This window comes from Microdochium trichocladiopsis (genome assembly GCF_020744255.1).
Source record: "Microdochium trichocladiopsis strain MPI-CAGE-CH-0230 chromosome Unknown B0I36scaffold_4, whole genome shotgun sequence".
Taxonomy (NCBI): domain Eukaryota; kingdom Fungi; phylum Ascomycota; class Sordariomycetes; order Xylariales; family Microdochiaceae; genus Microdochium; species Microdochium trichocladiopsis.
Window position 1 is genome coordinate 2,432,115 of NW_025763547.1, and position 22,813 is coordinate 2,454,927.

The window sequence follows — 22,813 nt, forward strand, 5'->3', positions numbered from 1 at the left end:
GCGATGCCATACTGCAGGCTAGCATCACGAGTCCAGACACTGCACTGCACTGCATCTCCAGCCAGCTGCACAACGAGACCTGGACAGGCAGCGGCACTCCGAACAAACGTGCTGCAAAGGAGAACCTCGTCTGACCAACTCGGACCGCGGTGCCCCCCAGCAGCCCGGCCATGTCGTCTTTCTTCACAGTCCCGGGTGCCCAGAAGAAGAGGAAGAGGGCTCCCGGTGCTGAGAACCCCAAGAAGAAGGCGGCGCCCAGCAGAGCGCCACGCGGTGGTCAGCCCAAAGTCTCTGCACCATCGCGCAGGCAAGCCGAGCGAGACGACGAATCCATCTCCGGCAGCGACGACGATAGCGACGATGGCCCCGTAGACAACGACCAGGTCATGGGCGACGGCCCTGGCTCAGACTCCGAAAACGAGGGCGAGACAGCCGCCGAGAAACGCCTGAGACTTGCCGAGCGTTATCTCGAGAACGTAAGGCAGGAGGTGGACGAGGCAGGCTTCGACGCTGCCGACATTGACCGCGACATCATCGCCGAGCGCCTGCAAGAAGACGTCGCAGAGTCAAAGGGCAAGGTCTACCGGCAGCTTGCCCACCGCCTAGCCTTTGAACAGGCCTCCCACAGTCTCTTCCGAGCCAACACACACACCACAACCTCCGTCGCGACGTGCGCGCCGCACGCTTACACCGTCTCGAAAGACCGAACTCTCATAAAATGGAAGCTGCAGGACCTGCCTCACAAGCAATGGCCGCAGACCACAAAGAAGAAGCCAAAGAAGCCCGACGCGCCCCCCAAGCGCAAGCCAGAAAAGCTCGCCATGACGAGGGGCCAGACCAACAAGGCCAAGGACAAGGACTACAAGGGACACACCGGCGACATTCTGTCCGTCGTGGCTTCGCAGGACGGCAAGTTTGTTGTCACGGCCGGCGCGGACAAGCGTCTCATTGTGCACGACGCCAAGACACTGAGACCTCTCAGAGTCTTCACACACCACAGAGATGCTGTCACAGGACTCGCCTTCCGGCGCGGCACCAATCAGCTGTACTCGGCGTCCAAGGATCGGACCGTCAAGGTCTGGAGCTTGGACGAGCTCGCCTACATCGAAACCCTGTTCGGCCACCAAGACCACGTTGTGGATATCGACTCACTTGCACAGGAGCGTTGTCTCAGCGTCGGCTCGCGCGACCGCACCGCCCGCTTATGGAAGGTCGTCGAGGAGACGCAGCTCGTCTTCCGCGGTGGCGCGATCGACAGGAAGAACAAGCCCGACGTCGACCCTCGCTCTCTCGCCCACGAGGGCAGCATGGACCGGGTGTCGATGATCGACGAGGAGCTTTTCGTCACGGGCAGCGACAACGGCTCGATAGCGCTCTGGAGCACACAGAAAAAGAAGCCGCTGCACGTCCTGCCACTGGCGCACGGGCTCGACCCGCCGTTGGCACCAACGCAGGCGTCGGCCGAGAAGAACCCCGATCCGAAGAAAGTAGTCCCCCCGCCGCAGCCTCGGTGGATCACCGCGCTGCGCACATTGCCGTACTCGGACGTCATCCTGAGCGGGAGCTGGGACGGCCAGGTCCGCGTTTGGCAACTCAGCGAGGACAAGAAGAAGATCGAGCCTGTCGGCGTTCTCGGCGGAGGATCACCCAAGGGTTCGGTCAACGGCACGCACAATCACAACGGTGTCGACGACGACGACAACAGCGATGACGGCGAAGAAGATGTGGCTGGCAGCAGCAGCAAAGCATCCAAACCGTCATCCTCGTCGTCAACACCATCCTGGTCCCTCAAAGGCGTGGTCAATGACATATCCCTCTTCGAGCGCGGCAAGCGTGGCAAGGACGGACTCTGCGTCGTCGTGGCCGTCGGCAAGGAGCACCGTCTCGGAAACTGGAAAAAGATCAAGAACGGCAAAAACGGCGCCGTCGTGTTCGAGATCCCCCGCCGACCAGAGGCTCCCGGGGACGAGGGAGAGGATGGGGAGTCTGATGTTGACGACGTGCTGCCCAGGCAGTAGAATTTGTCCGATCCCCTTGTAGTTCAAGACCCCAAAAAGAACATAGCATAGCATGGCATTGGCATTGATATGGCCGGGCTTGACTTCAAGCCTGATGTTGCCACACGTAAATATACCTTGTACATATCTACTTTTGCATTGTTGGTAAATGGCGATAGCTGCCCCAACATGATGTCGACCTCTCGCCTTTGGCTCCCGGATGCTGAAAATGTATTTGAAATCCAAGTATATCTATGTATATATATTGTCTTCTATTTAGAGGTTCCAGCCCATGAAAGATGTGAGCGACCTAGTTTGGCTATATGCGGTTCTTGTGCCTTTGCAGCCCTCGGACTATACCACAACTGCCAATAACACCACGTTCTGAAGCATTTGGCAAGCACCACTTGACCCTCCCATACTTTGATGCCACCCTCCAATAGGCTCGGCTGCGCATTGCCAGCTATCATGTCCTCATCTTCTCCGCAATGACCTTGTACTGCTTTCTCGTCTTTGGCTTTCCGCTGATCGTGAGCTTCATCCAGCCCACGAACCTCGCGAGGCTTTGGAACACATATTGCTCGCCGAACCACGCAAGGAACAGATATGCAGCGCCAAGGCCGAGTATGGTAGCCTTGAACGACCCCGAGATTGGTGTGAACTGCATGACCTTGGCAACATAGTGGCTGGGTGTTACGACGAGATAAACGGATATGCCGAGCGCGGCGGCTATGGTGGCCATGAAGGGCCCTGCTACTGCGTCAGCTCAACGTCCTGAGAGGTAGGGTGTAGAAGAATCGGCAGAAGTGGGTATCAGTGTGAATGAAAGGGATTACTTACAGTTCTGGTACATCGGCTGCCGGAATGGTCGCCCGGCACTGAGGACCACCCCAATAAGGATGTACTCGAAGCACGACGTCAAGAACAATGCAGTGTTCTCTGAGTTCTTAATGTTGGATTTCTCATGCTTTACGCGCGGTGGAATATACCTATAATTCTCTTATCAGTCCTACAAGTCCTGGGCGCGCCTGCATTATCTGGGGTTCTCACCAAGGTTGTTCGCGAACAAGAAGCCACGCTGCAGCTTGAACGACTATACAGATGGCGACCTGCCCCAAAAGAGGAGTGAGGACTTTCCGTGATACGAGGTTGGCAGTTGGTCGTTTTTTGCTAAGCACGGGATACGGTCCAGACCAGCCCACTGCGAGGCACAGTTAGCAGGGAGTTTCGGAGGACAAAGAACACAATAAGGCTCAAGGCCGAGTCGACTTACTGAAAATCGCAATAGGCAGAATCAGAAGTACGTCGATGAACAGGAACTATATGGTCAGCATGATGCGAATGCAAAAACCCTTGCAAAGTAAGCATACCTGGAAGTCTCCCAAGTTCGATGCAGAGGCATAGAGGAAGCTGACAGAGGTGAATTGGATGGCAGAGTACAAGCTCATATAACGGAAGCAACTGAAGCTTGTCACCAGCGCAGCGCGGCCCTCACTATACTGTTATCAGCACTCAATATATCAGAGCATGGGCATCATGTGCAGCAACGTACCGAATTACGTCAGGAACGCATCGAATATCGAAGACACGAGATGTAAAGGGCGCGGCGACTGAAGCTTCGGCTTCCGACAGTGAGATACCGACATCAGCAGCTTTCAATGCACCACAATCGTTGGCGCCGTCTCCGCAGAAGCCACAGCAATAGTCGATACTTTGAAGCTTCTCGACCAGCTCATGCTTCTCGTCTGGCGACATTCTAGCAAAGACGCTGCCCCGGATGAGCATCTATTTCCTGTCAGTAAGCTCCGGGCCAGGTTCGATCAATCCACCATCTGATCACATACCCGTTGCAGTACATCGTTAGGAGCGTAGTCTACGATCCAGCGAAACACGTCACCCGTTACTGCAAGAGTGTAATTGCTGAGGTTTGTTATCGTATTCGGAAGGGACGCATCTCTATCGTTTGGCACGGGCAGTGGCTGGAAGCACGATTAGCACCTGAGCGGCCGGGCTTTGTCTTCAATACTTACAAGAAGGGTTCGGTTGTCCAACTGGAAGGCAGAGTCATCAATGCTCTCCCACTGTAGCACCGAATTTGGGTTCGTTAAGTCGCCTAACATGGAACATTAGTATGCCGTGCCTGGCTCATGGCTCATATATCCCTTAGATCAAGCGCATACATACCCTCCAGGAAGCGTGGAACGAAGCAGTGTGCATCTTTGTCCATCAGGCTGCAGTTCCGAGCTACACTGATGGCGGTGAGGATGTTGTCGCCCGTGACCATGATTGAACGAATATTGGACTCCGTCAGCTCCTTGAGAACTCCAGCCGTAGTGGGCTTAAGCTTGTTCTCAAAAATGATAAAGCCCACAAAGTCGAGCTCGCTCTCAGCTTCGTGCCGCTTCATCTTCTGACACTTGACCCATGATAGCTTCTTAAGGTGCTTGGTTGCACAAGCAATCACACGGTAACCTTTGTGGGTGTAGTACGCTAGCAGCTCGTCGTAATCATCGGGAACTGCGGGACTATTAGGAAGGAGGCATGCGTTGAAAATGGCTTGGACAACTTACATGATTCCGCGCGGCAAATGTCTTTCATTGCCTCAGGTGCGCCCTTGACAAAGATATCCCCGCTTTGTTGGCCGAACACGCGTACAATCACGCTGGCTCTGCGAAGTTGTGAGACGAACTCGAATGACTTCAGAACGCCAAGCTCAGTAGATGCCTGTTAGAAGCATTAGTACTGCCAACATCTAGTAAATATCTGCTTCAAGGCCAAGCCAGCACTTACGTTACGGCCGTGCGAATTACCATATTCATCGACATCATAAAGCGGTGCCACTGGCGGACGGGCTACGGAAGGAGACAAGCCACCCTGTTCCTCGTCTTCCACGTCGACACCACCACTTCCTTCTTGAAACGACCACTTGGTGAACTCAAACATTTTGAGGTCGAGTGGGTCACCGACGAGTTCGTTGTCGACGCTGCGAAGAGAGTGGCAGGTAGCCATGGTAAATAAAGCTGCCCTGCTTGTGGCATGCTGGTCGTCATTTGAGCCCTCGAGCATGTGGTGCGGTACCATGTCGGCAGCTTTGCTGACCACATCATCGAATCGTTTGGTCGTTCGAGAAACCAAACGAACTCCTAGAATATCGAGACCTTCCTCGGTCAAAGTGCCCGTCTTGTCGAAGCACATGACATCCAATTTGCCACCCACATTGACACGTTGTGGACTTATGCAGAAGATCTGCTTGTTCTTGAGTCGACTCAGAGCAAAGTTTGTGCCAATGGTGAGAGTGGCTGGCAGAGCCGGAGGGACAACGATGGTGATCAGGTCCAAGGCTCTCACGATGATGAGATGCCATGCGAGACCAAGGCGGAGGAAGTTTACGAAGGAAACGACGAAACCAAGGAGAGCCACGCCCGCCATGACCGCAATATACCTGAACGAGTCCCGGTAGAATTTGAACCCTGAGGGCTTAGGGAACAACATTGACCGTACCAACGAGCCCTTTGTGGTGTTGAACCCAGTTCTTGTGACCATCGCAAGCGCGACAGCCTCATTGTCCCCATCATCTTGCGGACGACGAGCACGGATAATTTTTGTCCCACAGAACAGGAAGTGGCGAGCCGTTTCCGCAGAGATCGTCGACGCGGATAGATTCATGTTGTGTAGGATCTCATCGGTGACTGGGATCTTCGAAACGGGGACAGATTCTCCTGTAAGCATACTTTCGTTCACGATACAATCGCCACTCAGTAGCAAACTATCGCTGGGAAATTGGGCCAAGCTTGGATCCGAGACTTCGTAGACATCACCCGGGACGAGGTCGCTTGATGGTATATTATCCCCTGCAGGCAGATTAGGTAAGGAATCTTCGCGGAAGACACAAGGTGTCAAGAGTGCACCCAAAAGCAACGGGAGAGCTTACAGAATCCGTCGCGAAGAACTCTGACATCACACTCGAATCGTGATATCTCCTTCAAGCGCTGCATGGTCTGTGATAAAGTCAGTTCGATTTGCTATCAGCTTTGGAGATTCGGCTCGGCCTTACAGCTCTAGTCTCGACCAGAGTAGCAATGATACTGCCCGCCGACATGACGAAAATGCAGACAGCATAGTAATAATATTCATCCAGGGACCAGAGGACCAGACTGGCGATCTGGAAAACATAGAACGGGTGCAATACCTAAAATGGTGTCAGTATAAGCGCTACTTCACATGCAAACACTGCAACTCACCTCATCAACAAGAAGCTGAGGTATTGACTTTTGCTCAATGTCAATCAAGTTCCGCCCGAAAACGCTCTCGCGTGCCTCTTTCTCCTCGTCGTCTATTCCCGAGCGCAGACGACGGACATCCGTCCATGTCGGATCCTTCCAGCCGTTGCAGATGACGAACTTGTCCTTCAGCGGGTGAAAAAAAAACCGTACGTAGCGGTAATTGATTATACGCAGACTCGACAGGATCGGATCCGCATCCTCCTCCAAAAGTTGCGCAAACATCTTCTCCGGCGCGCCAAACACTGATGACAACGGTCTGTCATATGCCTGCTTGTGTATGTCGAGTACGCTCATCTCTCCCCATTGATTCTGCCTTGACGTCAGTCTCCTGTGCTAACTAATCCCATCTCACCACGAACATGCGACTTACCTCGAGGACAACCCATTGACTCTCTGCTAGCGGAGACGGCTGGCCAATCATGCGAACCAGCCAGCGAGGAACCCAACGAAGCAGTAAGTACGCCAAGCCAAATGTCGAAACACATAGAAAGATGTACGCAACGTATCCAACGGAGCTGGTGCGGAATCCGGCAATGACAATCGTCAGGTCCTCGTTAACCATGTGGAGCTTTTGGCTGAGCCTGCTATGACCGCGGCTGCTGGTGTGCGTTCCGTCACTCGTCGTTCGCAAGAGGCGCGCATGGACCGAGCTGCGTGAGTACGTGGACGAGCGCCTGCGCATCGCGTAATCTGTGTGGCCATTGCCGTTTTCGAGCTCTGCGCCAGAACTTTCTTCTTCTTCCTCCACCGGCTCATCGTCAAAATCAGCTTCGAGGCCGAAAGGAATGTCATCCACATCGGGTGTCGCGCCATCGAGTCCATATCCCATTACTGATTCTGCTTCGTCCTCGTCCGCCTCGTCCTCATCGACATTGTAGTACGTAAAGCTCGCGGCCGAGTCCGCGCGCTGTCGGCGATGCGAGAATGCAGAGAGACTTGTCGGAAGACTCTCCGCGACCGGGCCGGAAAAGAGCTGCGGGGCGCAAAAGGCGTTAGCGGTCGGCATGAGTAGGTGATTTCGAGAATGGCGATGTTCTAAGGGGACAAACCTCGTCCTGCGCCATTTCGACATCCTCAAAGATGCTCGAACTGCTTGGGTTCGAATTGAGCCTATACAGAGTGGTCGGCCGCTCGCTCTGCCGCCATGATCGGGGCGCGGACGATTCTTGTGAGTCGTCCATAGCTGGTTGGCAGCTTGCAATCCGAGCACCTTCAATTGTGCATTCTGTGTGCGGCAAAGGAGAGTAGTGCAAGATCCGGAGGCAATTGTTCGGGCACGGGATCCGTTGGCCGATCAGAGCTAATAGGAGGACAGCGAGTGTGGTGGCGTGCGACGACGGGATTGTACAGCTGCACACGACCAATCTCCAGCCGTGAAGACGACGAAGGGAGCCGGCGTATCGAACATATGGGGAATTTGTCTAGGCGCGGCTGATGGACGATGACGCACCGGCAAGTTCTCCAAGATGACATAAGCATCGACCTTTTCTGAAGCCGTGGGGCACCTTGGCTTCCTGGGGCTAGCCAGAGCCGTCGAACGTCTGTGGCACAGAGCTGTATGGGGCACTGACGAGCGTCTCCGGAATCTAAGCCGGCAAGCTCGTGGATGGGAGGCATCATGATCGTGGCCTGCCTGAGGCTGCCTGTGTCGAAGACTGTAAAGCACAGGAGAGTTGCTTTGTGGTTGCAAGCCAGACAGACGCTGAGGATGATATGATACACGGCTACAGGAAGCATGGGTCCACCAAGCAACGACTGAAAAAGTAAAAGAGCTGAAAACCTGGGGTCCTGCACAGCCAAACACCCGCGGCTGACGGAAACATTCTTTGCTAATCGTTGAGAGTTGGATACTCTTCACGTGCGTCACTCCAGAAGCTACAATGTGAAGGCTAACAAGGGCACATATATCGGGGAGGTTCGGGGCCTAGCTCGTCACAAGTGCTGATGCTGTCTGCACCATCCACCAAGGCGAGGGCATCAGATGAGATGTAACCCCCAGGCAAAAGAGGCTTGCTTATCCTCGAAGCAGTGCGCTGCCTTGCATGGGCGATAAGAGCGAGCAGAGGCATTGGGCGTGACGATTCGCCGGGCGTTCGGGAGCTGTTCTGGCATGCTCCAGGCGCAGACGGAATACTGCCGATCGCGTCTCGACGCGCCTGATCTTATCATAGCGACGTCGCCGTGTGGTGGTCAGGCCGGGCGTGGCCGGAGGGAGTGGCTCGAGCCTGGCATGTCTCCAGAGGGCTGGCGGGCGGGTGGGCGCCCGGCGGACGAGTCGCAAGGGCGAAAACTCTGTGAAATGCAGCGAGCCCAACGGAAATTTCAACATGTTTTGGCTTTGGACGGGGGATCTGTCGCTCGAGTCGCGACTAGGATGCCCGCCCCCCCACTTGGCCAGGTGCCGCCCAGGCGAGCGGAGCGGAGCCCCACCAAATTCCCCCCTTCACTGCTGCGAGTCCTCGAGGGCGGCTCACCACTTACAGCAAGCCGTGGCTGGCCCCTCGCCTACGCGCCCGCCCACTGGTGAGAGGCGAGAGAGGCGTGCGTGTGCGTGGAGTGCTCTCTGCCTGCCTGGCTGACCTTGTTGCTAGTCAGGCCCAGAGCTAGTGCGCTTTCGTCCGCTGCCTTGCAACTTTTTTCTTGCCTCCCGCGGCCCCAATCCTGCGCCGCCAGTCGCTCTCCCCCCTTCACCGCCCGCACGGCCGCTCCCCCCGCCAGGCCCTTCAGAGTGCCAACAACTGCCCTCGCCTCACCACTTGGTACCAGCGGCTGGCTGCTTCTCTCCGCCATCAATCCTCATTCTCTGCCCAAAGCCCCGAGACGGCCGGCTACTCTGACCTGCTCGCTCGATCCTGCGTCATCTCCTTCTCTCCTCTCCTCACCCTCTCAAACCTCCCTACCCCTCTGTGCGCCATCCCAGGGATCTGCTTCCCCAGCAAATCTCCGTCACCAACAACTACCCCTCCACTTCTCACCACACCCCTCCTCTCGACATCCAGCGTCGACTCACAAAACATTCACAATGGCCGAGCCCATCAAGAACAGACGGCCTGACACCGCCCCGTATGTCTCTCCTCATCTCATCTCAGCTCGTCCTCTCTGCTGCCCTTTCCCATCCATCCTCGACCACGACTGCATCGTCGCTGCATCTTGCACACTAACACACCATGTCGTCTAGCACGCCGCAAAACACCCCCCTCAACAATGCTCCCATCTCTTCGCATGCCCAACAGCCTGGCGTTGCCAGCATCAAGGAAGGTGAGTGCACCCGCAACAGCATGCAACTTCAAGTTCAACTTGTGTGAATCGTAAAAAAAAATTCATTTCCCCGTTTGTGCTGACCGTTGCTTTCTCTTCACACTATAGAGGACCTCGACCGTGCTGCGGCCGCTTCCATCTTCGCACAGAACCCTGCCCTTGTCCAGATGATCCAGGGCAGACTCGGCTCTCTTGTCGGCAGGTCATCCGGCTACATCGAGTCTCTTCCCCAGCCTGTCCGCCAGCGTGTTTCAGGTCTCAAGGGCATCCAGCAACAGCACTCTAAGCTCGAGGCCGAGTTCCAGGAGGAGGTTCTCCAGCTCGAGAAGAAGTACTTCGCCAAGTTCACTCCCCTGTACGAGAAGCGTGCTCAGATCATCAACGGCAAGACTGAGCCCACGGAAGAGGAGATCCAGGCTGGCAAGTCGCAGGACGAGGAAGATGAGGAAGCTCCCAAGCCAGCCGAGAAGGAGACGACCGAGGCCGTCAACGTCACTGGTATCCCCGAGTTCTGGCTGTCGGCCATGAAGAACTCCATCTCCCTGGCTGAGATGATCACCGACCGCGACGAGGAGGCCCTCCGCTCCTTGACCGACATCCGCATGGAGTACCTCGACAAGCCTGGTTTCCGCCTCATCTTCGAGTTTGCCGAGAACGAATTTTTCACCAACAAGACCATCACCAAGACCTACTTCTACCAGACAGAGAACGGCTACGGTGGCGACTTCATCTATGACCACGCTGAGGGCGACAAGATTGACTGGAAGGATGGCCGTGACCTGACTGTGCGCATTGAGAGCAAGAAGCAGAGAAACAAGAGTGAGGATATAACCACGGAGCTTATCACAGTCGCCTCAACATTGCTAACTTTTTTTTTCTCACTCAGACACGAAACAGACCCGCATTGTCAAGAAGACTGTGCCCACGGAGTCATTTTTCAACTTCTTCTCGCCACCCAAGCCCCCCAAGCCGGAAGAGGAAGAAGAGGAGGACGATGGCGCCTCCGACATCGAGGAGCGCTTGGAGCTTGACTACCAGCTCGGTGAGGACATCAAGGAAAAGCTCATTCCTCGCGCCATCGACTGGTTCACTGGCGAGGCCCTCGCCTTTGAGGAGCTCGATGACTTTGAGGATGAGGATGGCTACGATGATGAGGACGATGAGGATGATGACCTTAGCGAGGACCGTGACGATGACGATGAGGAGGAGTCCGACGACGAAGTGAGTTCCAGCGGCGCACCTGACCTGGTTCCTAGTTTTGACTGACAATCGGTTGCAGGATGACACCGGCAAGCCCAAGCAGGAGGCTGCTGAATGCAAGCAGAGCTAAATTGTTCGTATCTCGTCAACGACACTCCGGCAGCGGTCTCTCCCCTGTGAGGACACAAGGGCTACTCCCTGCGCCGATCTGGTGTGTTGGCAGTCTCACGCGTCTCAACCAGTAGTGACTACAGATGACGGTGGCTGGAGGCAGTGCGCAAGATCCAGCATCACGAGTCGATCTGATATAGAACGGCAATTCCTCTAGGAGGGAGACGAGCGCCGCGATCTATGCGTCGTGCCGTTGTGCTTTACTTCCGCGGTGTTCTCTGTCATTTTTAGCCGAGCTTCACAATAGGAGGAGTGGCTCAAGCTGCGTAACATGGGAATCAGTCCAGTAGTGTTCAGCAAAGTGCATACTCTGGTCAATCATCACAAAAAGCCACGCGCTGCTACTTTGGCGGCTGAAGTCTGTTTACTTTGACATTTTTCCATACTCACGACTGCTTGTACGCATAATCATAATCTACTCAATAGACGAACGACATGTTTCCAAGGCGACCCCAGTATCACTCGATCGACAATTCCAGCCCCGGCAGTAGCTTTCAATATTCCTCCCCGTGGAAGCAATCTCCATATACTGGAGAGGCCACGCCACGCCTTGAGAGCATTGGAGATTCTTTTCACAAGCTCTTTTCGGAGAGCTCCACTGCTGGCAAATCCTTCACAAGATTGTCATGCAGGCACAACTCATGGTTGCTGCAAACAGTGACCGCCCGCCTGAGGCAAGCTGAAGCTGATTTGAGATCATCTTAATATTTAGACGTGCGGACACTATGAGGCAACCAATACCTTCGTGGGACCACTGGATGGCTTTGTCCGAGTACTGTGGAGGCACATCGTCAGTTGCACTGACTGCACTGACTGCACTGACAGAGGGCGACATCGGACGAGGGAGAAATTTTTACGGGGACGTGTCCGACTACCGTCCATCCCACTTGGTTCACCGGATTGTAGGCATGCCTCTATTCCAGTCCGGAAACGGGTGCATCTATTGTCAGGGCATAATTGCCTTTTCACCAAATCATGCATGTACAGAAGAATAAAGATAGAATGCACGGCACGAGTTTTTAAGTCTTGGTATCCAGAGTCAGCACGGTCTAACTTGCAAAAGAACCATTCAAGTGGTGTGCCAATTCCGGGGGTCCTGAGGATCTTTTTTTGACCGGGGCTATGAGGTGGTGGGCTGGCGATGGCGCAATAGGTCTTAGTGAGTCGAAGCCTGCGGCTCTCTGGCGAGCATGGGTCCCCAACACGGCTAAGGGAGCGGGCGAAGGAAAGATGCCATCGATGTCGGATGTCGGAACGCCCACGACGAGCTCGTTGCGGATTCGTCATTGCCGCCCTGCACGTGGCCGACAAATTGCAGCACGGACGGGTCGGTGAGGTTGTCAAGCCGCAAGCTTGCTACGGCTGCGGGCAGGACACCCGTCTCCGAACACGCATGGCAATATGCGTCAGAGGACCCCACGTTTTGTCGTGCGAGGGATGAGACAAGCATCTTGAGAAAGATGCGGGACGTGTTTATAAGTGCCCTTGCGCCGTGTCTTCAACAAAGGAGGCTGTATTCTTGTCTTTTCTTCTCCCCCGCAATTAAGCAGAGCCTCGATCCTAACTCGGCCGATCACACTGCCCGTGCGTGTGTCCTGCTTGAAGCTGCACCAGACCATAGCTTGAGACAGAGCACCAACCGCCCGTCCACTTGTCCTGTCCCGCCCGAAGCCTTCGCTCCCGCCCGAGCTCGGCGCCGTGGATATTTTGCAACCTTCTACAACAACCCTTTCCAGACACACACACTCTTCGCCTGAGACCGTCAGCCATGGCAACCCCTTCGAGCATACAGATCCCCGGCCGCGCCGTCGAGGCCAGCAATCGGCAACTCAGCTTCTCGACCTCCCCCACCGCAACCTTCCAGTCCCCGCCGTCGAGCTTCCCCGGCTCCCTTGCGAACCGCCCGAAGCAGCAGGAGAAGGTGCTGCAGCCTTTCGAGACCCAGAACATCAAGATCCTCCTCCTCGAGAACGTCAATCAGAGCGGCAGGGACATCCTCACCGGCGAGGGCTACCAGGTCGAAGTCCACAAGAGCTCGCTGCCTGAGGAGGAGCTCATTGAGAAGATCAGGCACGTCACCACTGGCCGTCGATGCGTTCCTGCATCAGCCAACCCCTCCAACCCCGCCAAAAAAATGTCAAAGAGATCGCAGCATGTGAAACCATGGAGGACTCTCGGCACAGCACCAAACCCACGTCAATCGGCTTCGTTATAATACGAATTCTATTGCTAACACACAGTATTCTATTAGAGATGTCCACGTCATTGGCATTCGCTCCAAGACCAGGCTCAGCGAGAAGGTCCTGAAGGAGGCCAAGAACCTGCTGGTCATTGGCTGCTTCTGCATCGGTACAAACCAGGTCGACCTTGAGTTTGCCGCCACTAATGGCATCGCCGTCTTCAACTCTCCCTTTGCCAACTCTCGCAGTGTGGCTGAGCTAGTCATCTGCGAGATCATCACTCTTGCGCGCCAGCTTGGTGACCGTTCCAATGAGATGCACAGGGGCACATGGAACAAGGTCAGCAACAAGTGCTGGGAGATCCGTGGAAAGACACTTGGTATGTCTCGGTCCGTCCGTTGAGAGCCTGGCTGGCGGCCCAGAGAGTAAACACTGACCGAGTTTCGCAGGCATTGTCGGTTACGGCCACATTGGCTCGCAACTTTCCGTGCTGGCTGAGGCCATGGGCATGTCCGTCATCTACTACGACGTCGTCAACTTGATGGCTCTGGGTACCGCTCACCAGGTCCCGACGCTCGAGGCCCTCCTGAATGAGGCCGACTTCGTGACCCTCCACGTTCCCGAACTCCCAGAGACCAAGAACATGATCTCGGCCCCGCAATTTGAGCAGATGAAGCAGGGCGCCTACCTCATCAACGCCAGCCGTGGCACTGTTGTCGACATCCCGGCCTTGATCAACGCCATGCGCGGTGGAAAGGTGGCCGGTGCCGCTCTCGATGTGTACCCTGGCGAGCCGCGCGCGAACGGCGACTACTTCACCAACGACCTCAATGGCTGGGAGGAGGAACTCCGCAGCCTCAACAACATCATCCTCACTCCTCACATCGGTGGCAGCACAGAGGAGGCGCAAAGAGCGATTGGCGTGGAAGGTAGGTCTACCCGCTGATTCGGATGCAAGTACCTGTCGGCTGACAAAGACGACCCTGTACAGTGGCCGATAGTCTCGTGCGATACATCAACCAGGGTTCCACGCTCGGCAGTGTCAACATGCCCGAATGCAACCTTCGCTCTTTGACGCTTGACGAGTCTAAGCACGCCCGTGTAAGTACTCTTTTCTTTGCCAAATTGAGCATGAGGAGTAATCAGGACGCTAACAAGAGCAATAGGTCATCTACATCCACAAGAACGTGCCCGGTGTGCTGCGTAAAGGTAAGCAGAGGCAACATATCACGGAAAGACTAGGCAGAGGCTGACTTGTATTCCAGTCAACGAGGTCTTGATGAACCACAACGTCGACAAGCAAATTTCAGACAGCAGAGGCGAGGTGGCGTACCTCATGGCAGACGTTAGCGACGTCCAGCTCTCTGATATCAAGGAGATCCACGATGGCCTCGAGGCCCTGAGCTGTAAGCCATGTCGTATCCTTCCCGATATTGCGTATCCAATGCTAACGACGCCCCAGCCCGGATCCTGGTCCGTGTGCTCTACTAAAGGAGTGAGCTTGGTTTGCCAACGAAACATGTTTCAACCACGAAGAATAACAGGCGGGGGCAAGTTGAGAAGTTCAGGGAGATTCCAGGCACCGCTCCAATCATGCCCAGGGGGGGCTCAGGAACAAACCCCTGACACGAAAGCAAAATCAAATCAAAATGTATACCCTGGTAAAAGATAAAAAAGACGGCAAAATATGGGATATTTTTCGTCGAGGAGTTTCAACACACAAAATAGCGAGAGAACATAACTGGGCATTTGGGCCAAACCAATAGAATTTTCTTGGGATACTGAGATACCATGCACGTTTTAGGAGGTTGGGAAACAAAGCCACACGAGCCGCACACACGCATAAATTGTTTCCACCACGGGCGCGGTGACGTGCCCCCTTTTCGGGCATTGGCAGGGTTCATGGGTGAGCGCGGCGCGGGCGCGCGGAGGCGGCTTCCGTGGTCGTGATTAATGTCGGGGAGTATAATGATTGCATATTGCAGGGCCAGGCGCGAGGTTTTGTCATTTCTTGCGTCCACGGGAAGAGCACGGCTACCATGAGTCTCCGTGCGAAAAAGCCAAAAGGAAGCACGCAATGCCGCCGGGTGGGATCGGCAGAGGTTACGCATTACGATGTAGGTAGGCATGTTCGACATGGCATGGAAGAAAAGGAAGAAGCGCATGGATCGTGGAAGGCCAAGCATGGGTTTTCGGTTCGATGTGTTTTTTAATTTGATCTCTCGTTCCGGGGTACCGGGAATGAGATGCATGTCCAAGCCAAGGGTTCCGAAGCTGCGCTTGATGCGAAAAAGGAAGGACTCGCGGGTGGCATTGTCACCACCTGCACACCAGTGTCCTCCTGGCTTCAGCAGCCGTTGGAACTTGAGACTCTAGGTCGTGCCTGCAATCCTCATGTCGACGTAGGCAAGGTACCTTGAGTGGCTGCATGCAAGCCCGGATCTTCGACGGCCGATTTGTTGAATGCAGCTGCAGGACTGTGTGTTAGTGCGTACTCTCCAGAGCCCTCCTCTGACAACCTAAGAAGTCTTGGAACAGCCCTGGAGTGGCCGAGCGTGTGGGTGTGCGGGTGTGGGTGGCTGCAAGGCACAAAAAAGGGGTTCGCTCTGCGAACCTATTTTCAGGGCGCTGGGGATGGCAAGGTACACCCACAGGAGGTTCCCCCGTCCGCAGCTGCCACTGTTTCCTGCGGTTGACCATCCTGGAATCAGTACTCTGCTCCAAAGTTTAGCAGTAGCATCCCCCGTCCGCGTCCGCCGTCTTGCGGGAGAGAGACGTCCAGTGTGCCAAATGCCTCCGGGCGGGTGGCCGCGATTTGGCGGTAGCCATAATGGGTCTAGCTGGGAGGGACCCCCCCTTCGATGGGGAGTCCCCTTCTTTTTGGTTTACCCCTGTTTCCAATCTGTCCGCTTGCTGGCAACATTCAGCAACATGAGAGGGTGAGTTTCTCCTTTCTGTGTGCAGACCTGCGCGCGCAGATCACCTCGAGGCGACGAGGGAAAAGTTTACTGGACCAACGGGGAACGACTAAGCAGGGCTGAGAAGCTTGCTGACATGCTGAGCTGTAGTTAGCGGATTGTCGCAAGCCACGGTCCAAGCAGCAGTTGGCTCCCTTTGTGCCCCGCCATCGACGGAGATCAGAAGAAGGTTGGATGGAGGCTGGTGGCTTGTGAGCGGGAATCTGCCACGACAACCTGTAGACTTTTTGTTAGTCTGAAGCTTTGTTTCCGAGAATTGATGGGGCAGCAGAGAGCACAGAGCACAATGCTCACCCACCCTGCCAGAGCGAGTGAGCGGGCGTGCGTGCGTGCCCGGATGCCCTGCCTGAGGGAGTTGTGACTGGCGTGAACCCCTGTGCCCACATGGGTGTGTGTGGTGCGGCATGGACAATGGCCGCCGCCGCCCACCGCTGCCCCAGTTGCTGCTGTCCCGGCCCCCGTTATCGATCCTAGAAAGTCGGAGCGGCCAGCTCGACCTCGAGAGCACACAACCCGCCCCTTGGACACCAGCCTCTTTCCTCCTCCAGGGCACCAGACTCAAGCACCCGCTGCATTCCCCAGATCCAGGCGTCCACCTGCAGGATCCTCGTGGGCTTGCTTGCTCGCCTATCCTCCTGTCCTTCTTACTGCAGCACCCGGCTTGCATCGTTGTACCACCTCGTTCTCCGCCCGCATCAGCCAGCCAGCTCAGCACTGCCCGCTGCCGCTGCCACAACCCTGTCGCGGATACGGATGCTTCGTGCTCCTGCCATCGTCCTAATTCCATCGAAAAGAGCTCGCACGTCTGCTCTTCACGATTCTGCACACCAAACACTTTCCCCCTTAGCGAAGGGCACGAGCGGTCTCCGTCCTGACCCATGACCCTAGCTTAAGAGGCACCCGAGCCCACACCGCAACGACGTTACGAACATTTTCCCTCTCAATACTATTAGAAGAAAACGCTCACTTGTGAGCAAACCGGCCCGTCCCCATGTCGCATAGCTACGATGTCGGGACGCGAGTCTGGCAGCCCGATGCCACCGAGGGCTGGGTGGCATCCGAGGTTATCAGCAAGACCGTCAACGGCGACAAGGTGATCCTGGAGTTCCAGCTCGAGAACGACGAGGTGAGTGCAGAGACAAGTCCCATTCTTGCAAGGTCTCTCGGCGGTTTCGGAGTACTTGCTTGAGGCCAAAGTCGGCCGTTTGTTCGCACCGCAAGCACTGCTTGACTAACACGGCTTTTCGTCCTTACAGGTCAAAACAGCCGAGATCTCGCTCGAAGCTCTTCAGAATGGCAAAGATGCCTCGCTGCCGCCACTCATGAACCCTTCCATGCTGGAAGCCAGCGATGATTTGACGAACCTTTCGCACTTGAACGAGCCTGCCGGTACGCAATCTATATTCTGCCAAAGCCAGCGGACGACCGAAAAGGAGGGGTGATGCTAACAACAGCTTCTTTTTTCTTTCCTCACAGTTCTGCAGGCGATTCGTCTGCGATATGCGCAAAAGGAGATCTACACTTACAGTGGTATCGTCCTCATTGCGACGAACCCGTTTGCCCGAGTCGACTCGCTCTACGTGCCCGGCATGGTCCAGGTTTACGCCGGCAAGCAGAGAGAGACTCAGGCGCCTCACTTGTTCGCCATTGCTGAGGAGGCTTTTATGTGATTAACCCCCTCAGTATCAAGTTCTGGTCGATTTGGTGCTGCAATACTGACGCCTCTACTTGTAGAAAAATGATCAAGGACAGCAAGAACCAGACTGTGGTTGTCTCTGGAGAGTCCGGTGCCGGAAAGACAGTCAGCGCCAAATACATCATGCGGTACTTCGCGACAAGAGAATCGCCGAGCGAGACTGGTTCGCGGTCAAGAAAGGGGGGCGACTCCATGAGTGAGACGGAAGAGCAGATTCTGGCGACAAATCCCATCATGGAAGCTTTCGGAAACGCCAAGACCACGAGAAACGACAATTCTTCGCGCTTTGGAAAGTACATTGAGATCATGTTTGACAAGAAGACCAACATCATTGGTGCAAAGATTCGAACGTATCTTCTTGAGCGGTCAAGACTCGTGTTCCAGCCGCTCAAGGAGCGAAACTACCACATTTTCTACCAGCTGCTGGCAGGCGCGACCGAGCAAGAGCGCGAGGAGCTCAACCTGCTTCCGGTCGAGCAATTCGACTATCTCAACCAGGGCAATGCACCCATCATTGATGGTGTGGACGACAAGGCGGAATTCATCGCGACAAAGAGCTCTTTGAGCACTATTGGTGTAAATGAAGCAAAACAGTCTGGCATCTTCCATTTGCTGGCCGGTCTGCTGCATCTTGGAAACGTCAAGATCACTGCCTCCAGAAACGACAGCGTGCTCGCCCCTGATGAGCCCAGCTTGGTCAAGGCCTGCGCCCTTTTGGGAATCGATGCGACGACCTTCGCCAAGTGGATTGTCAAGAAGCAGCTCGTCACCCGCGGTGAGAAGATCGTCTCCAACCTCACCCAGCAGCAAGCTGTTGTCGTTCGTGACTCGGTTGCCAAGTACATCTACTCGAGTTTGTTTGACTGGCTCGTCGAGGTCATCAACAAGAGCTTGGCTACTGACGAGGTCCTGAGCCGTGTCACTTCATTCATTGGTGTTCTTGATATTTATGGTTTCGAGCACTTCGCCAAGAACTCCTTTGAGCAGTTCTGCATCAACTACGCCAACGAGAAGCTTCAACAGCAATTCAACTCCCACGTCTTCAGACTTGAGCAAGAGGAGTACGTTCGCGAACAAATCGACTGGACATTCATCGATTTCTCAGACAACCAGCCTTGCATCGACCTTATCGAAGGCAAGCTCGGTGTATTGTCTCTGTTGGACGAGGAGTCGAGGTTGCCCATGGGCTCTGACGAGCAGTTCGTCACAAAGCTCCACCACCACTTTGCCGCCGACAAGAACAAGTTTTACAAGAAGCCAAGATTCGGCAAGTCTTCGTTCACAGTCTGCCACTATGCTGTTGACGTCACTTATGAGTCCGAGGGCTTCATCGAGAAGAACAGAGACACTGTCCCCGACGAGCACATGGAGGTCATGCGTGCTTCGTCCAACGATTTCCTTGGCGACGTTCTTGCGGCCGCGTCTGCTGCCCGCGAGAAGGACGTTGCTTCCAGTGGCTCGGCGGTTGCCAAGCCAGCAGCTGGCAGGAAGATTGGAGTTGCTGTGAACCGCAAGCCCACTCTCGGTGGCATCTTCCGCTCCTCGCTCATTGAGCTCATGGCCACAATTGGCAACACCAACGTCCATTACATCCGTTGTATCAAGCCCAACGAAGCCAAGGTGGCCTGGAAGTTCGAAGGCCCCATGGTTCTCAGCCAGCTCAGAGCCTGCGGTGTCTTGGAGACCATCCGCATTAGTACCGCTGGTTATCCTGGTCGCTGGACTTATGAGGAGTTTGCACTCCGGTACTACCTGCTTGTGCCGTCGACGGAGTGGCAGACCGAGATTCGGCAACTTGTCAAGCAGATCTTGGCCAAAGCCCTGGGCACCCTTACTGGTACCGGCTCTGACAACTACCAGCTGGGTCTGACCAAGATCTTCTTCCGCGCTGGTATGCTCGCTCACTTGGAGAACCTCCGCCAGACTCGGATGACCGAGGCGGCTACCATGATCCAGAAGAACCTCAAGGCCAAGTACTACCGCCGCAAGTACCTCGAGGCACGAGAGTCTGTCGTTGCTCTTCAGTCCCTCTTCCGTGGCTACACGACAAGGCGGAAAGCCCAAGACCTTCGCATCACAAAGGCTGCCACGACCATCCAGCGAGTATGGAAGGGCCAGAAGCAGCGGAAGCAGTTCTTGCGCATCCGCAATGACATCATCCTTGCTCAGGCTGCTGCCAAAGGTTACCTCCGCCGCAGGGAGATCATGGAGACTCGTGTCGGCAATGCTGTTCTGCTCATCCAGCGTGTCTGGCGTGCGAGGAGACAGCTCCGCTCTTGGCGCCAGTATCGTAAGAAGGTCGTCCTCGTCCAGAGCTTGTGGCGTGGTAAGCAGGCGAGAAAGGGATACAAGAAGGTCCGCGAGGAGGCTCGTGACCTGAAGCAGATCTCGTACAAGCTCGAGAACAAGGTTGTCGAGCTCACACAGTCGTTGGGAACCATGAAGTCCCAGAACAAGACCCTCGTCTCGCAGGTCGAGAACTACGAGAATCAAATCAAGTCCTGGAAGACTCGCCATGCTGCTCTTGAGACAAGGACCAAGGAACTGCAGGCCGAGGCCAACCAGGCCGGTATTGCCGTTGCCAAGCTGCAAGCGATGGAGGAGGAGATGAAGAAGCTCCAGACGAACTTTGATGACTCAACCCACAACGTCAAGCGGATGCAAGAAGAGGAGCGCAAGCTTAAGGAATCCCTCAGGACTGCTACTTCGGAGCTGGAGCGTGTACGCCAGGAGACCACGCAGCACGAGAACGAGAAGATCTCGCTGCGCGAGCAACTGGCTCACATGTCTGAAGAGCTTGAGCTTGCACGTCGGTCGGCTCCTGTCAACGGCGAGGCGACCAATGGCTCGAATGTTGCGCCGCCTATCAGCGGACTTATCAACTTGGTCACTTCCAAGAAGCCCAAGCGGCGGAGTGCTGGCGCGGAGCTTCGGGATGCCGACCGCTTCAGCGCGGCATACAACCCGAGACCTGTCTCGATGGCTGTTACTGGCGGTGCCAGCAGACAGCTGGGAGGCGGTGCTTTCGCGCCTGCTGACTCGATCGAGATGGAGCTCGAGGATCTGCTCGCAGATGAGGATGGCTTGAACGAGGAGGTTACCATGGGCTTGATCCGGAACCTCAAGATCCCATCGCCCAACACAACTCCTCCTCCCTCCGACAAGGAGGTTCTGTTCCCGTCGTACCTGATCAACCTTGTCACTTCCGAGATGTGGAACAATGGTTTTGTCAAGGAGTCAGAAAGATTCCTCGCCAATGTCATGCAGTCTATCCAGCAGGAGGTCATGCAGCACGACAGCGACGATGCTATCAACCCTGGCGCTTTCTGGCTGTCCAATGTTCACGAGATGCTCTCCTTCGTCTTCCTTGCTGAGGACTGGTACGAAGCTCAGAAGACCGACAACTACGAGTACGATCGGCTCCTAGAGATTGTCAAGCACGACCTTGAGAGCTTGGAGTTCAACATCTATCACACCTGGATGAAGATCATCAAGAAGAAGCTCAACAAGATGATTATTCCTGCTATCATCGAGTCTCAGTCTCTGCCCGGCTTTGTCACGAACGAAAGTAACAGATTCCTCGGCAAACTGCTGCAGACCAACTCCCAGCCTGCGTACAGCATGGATAACCTGCTCAGCCTGCTCAACAACGTCTTCCGGGCGATGAAGTCATACTACCTCGAAGACTCGTACATTATGCAGACCATCACTGAGCTGCTCCGCCTCGTTGGTGTCACTGCTTTCAACGATTTGCTCATGCGTCGCAACTTCCTCTCCTGGAAGCGTGGTCTCCAGATCAACTACAACATTACTCGTATTGAGGAGTGGTGTAAGAGCCACGACATGCCTGAGGGCACTCTACAGCTCGAGCACTTGATGGTGAGTCATGACCGCTGTGGGCGTTGTGTTTGGTAATGCGATATTGTGCTAACCCTCTTGAACAGCAAGCGACAAAGCTTCTGCAGCTGAAGAAGGCTACCCTGAACGACATTGAGATCATTCAGGATATCTGCTGGATGTAAGTGATGCCACCTCGGTCCAGGAAACAGTGAAAATGCTGACATTTTTGCAACAGGTTGTCACCCAACCAGATCCAGAAGCTGCTGAACCAGTACCTTGTTGCTGATTACGAGCAGCCTATCAATGGCGAGATTATGAAGGCCGTCGCCTCAAGAGTCACGGAGAAGAGCGATGTTCTGCTGCTGCAGGCTGTCGACATGGACGACAGTGGCCCGTACGAGATCGCCGAGCCGAGATCCATCACTGCTTTGGAGACTTACACACCATCATGTGAGTTTGACCTTGTCTCCGAACTTGTACGAGCTGAAACTAATGTGCATCAATAGGGCTGCAAACTCCCCGCCTCAAGCGCCTTGCCGAGATTGTGTCTGCTCAGGCTGTCGCTCAGCAGGAGAAGTACGATCCGGAGGCCTATGGTGAGCACGCCGATTCTTTCCCTGAGGAAGACGAGGACGACGAGGAAGCCCCTGTCACCACTGCGTAGAGCGGAGTTGTGACAAGGTGGCGGACCGTTTCACCCGCCATGTCTATACGAAGTGCTTGAGACGCGAAATAGAGGCGAGTCTTTTTTGTCGCGAAGCAAGAGGTGTAAAACATACCAGTGCAATATAGAGGAGCAGTACGTCATAACGAGTTCACGGGAATGGATATATCATAACCAGGTCGTGGAGGAAAATACTACGGGGAGGCAACAAGGGCAATGTCAGGCAAGGGAGTGTGGATGTCTGACTATAGGATTGCTGCCTGCATGCCAACAGGAATCGATCGAATGCATTTGACGAGCGTGGACGAGTTTATCGAGAAAAGGAGCCATTCTGTCAATGTGAAGCTGTACGTCAAAGTTGGGGCCTGTGGGCAATGGTGAGTAGCGTGGCCGCCGCGCTCTGTGATTGGCTTTGGCCGTGACCCACTTGCGTAGAAGGCTGCGGCGTGGTGGGATTTGAAGATTTGCCGTGATTTTCGTTCTAAGTGGATGACCCTCTGGATCCTGGGGCCAAGTACAGTCTGTCAGTATCAACAACACAGCATA

General features: G+C 55.1%; 5 protein-coding genes across 5 annotated transcripts; 4 read left to right on the forward strand and 1 right to left on the reverse strand.

Moving 5' to 3' along the window:
• The first annotated feature begins 20 nt into the window (after positions 1-20).
• Positions 21-2,240, forward strand: B0I36DRAFT_107588 (WD40-repeat-containing domain protein). The gene has a single exon (XM_046147830.1). The coding sequence runs from the start codon at positions 171-173 to the stop codon at positions 2,016-2,018; it is 1,848 nt and encodes a 615-aa protein (XP_046014159.1). The 5' UTR covers positions 21-170; the 3' UTR covers positions 2,019-2,240.
• B0I36DRAFT_321212 (uncharacterized protein) lies at positions 2,206-7,706 on the reverse strand. The gene is made up of 16 exons (XM_046153667.1): positions 7,330-7,706; positions 6,651-7,253; positions 6,239-6,589; positions 6,052-6,186; positions 5,929-5,995; positions 4,788-5,848; positions 4,568-4,721; positions 4,182-4,514; positions 4,028-4,110; positions 3,842-3,976; positions 3,550-3,782; positions 3,368-3,491; positions 3,271-3,316; positions 3,048-3,198; positions 2,838-2,986; positions 2,206-2,747 (listed from the first exon to the last, which is right to left on the reverse strand). Exons 1-16 carry the CDS (start codon positions 7,459-7,461, stop codon positions 2,464-2,466), a joined length of 4,041 nt encoding a protein of 1,346 aa, XP_046014160.1. The 5' UTR covers positions 7,462-7,706; the 3' UTR covers positions 2,206-2,463.
• A 1,741-nt stretch (positions 7,707-9,447) lies between these two features.
• On the forward strand, positions 9,448-10,804 carry B0I36DRAFT_240707 (nucleosome assembly protein 1-like 1; the record flags this gene model as incomplete). Its single annotated transcript, XM_046149785.1, has 3 exons — positions 9,448-9,538; positions 9,647-10,357; positions 10,425-10,804. The coding sequence occupies 3 exons, from the start codon at positions 9,448-9,450 to the stop codon at positions 10,802-10,804; spliced, it is 1,182 nt and encodes a 393-aa protein (XP_046014161.1).
• Positions 10,805-12,236: 1,432 nt separating this feature from the next.
• Positions 12,237-14,896, forward strand: B0I36DRAFT_321217 (uncharacterized protein). Its single transcript, XM_046153668.1, has 7 exons — positions 12,237-12,979; positions 13,161-13,468; positions 13,539-14,018; positions 14,081-14,190; positions 14,256-14,298; positions 14,355-14,495; positions 14,552-14,896. The coding sequence occupies exons 1-7, from the start codon at positions 12,678-12,680 to the stop codon at positions 14,578-14,580; spliced, it is 1,413 nt and encodes a 470-aa protein (XP_046014162.1). The 5' UTR covers positions 12,237-12,677; the 3' UTR covers positions 14,581-14,896.
• Positions 14,897-16,588: 1,692 nt separating this feature from the next.
• On the forward strand, positions 16,589-22,377 carry B0I36DRAFT_107753 (putative myosin MYO2). The gene is made up of 7 exons (XM_046147831.1): positions 16,589-17,193; positions 17,324-17,456; positions 17,544-17,733; positions 17,802-21,642; positions 21,708-21,781; positions 21,839-22,053; positions 22,110-22,377. Exons 1-7 carry the CDS (start codon positions 17,059-17,061, stop codon positions 22,265-22,267), a joined length of 4,746 nt encoding a protein of 1,581 aa, XP_046014163.1. The 5' UTR covers positions 16,589-17,058; the 3' UTR covers positions 22,268-22,377.
• The last annotated feature ends 436 nt before the right edge of the window (positions 22,378-22,813 follow it).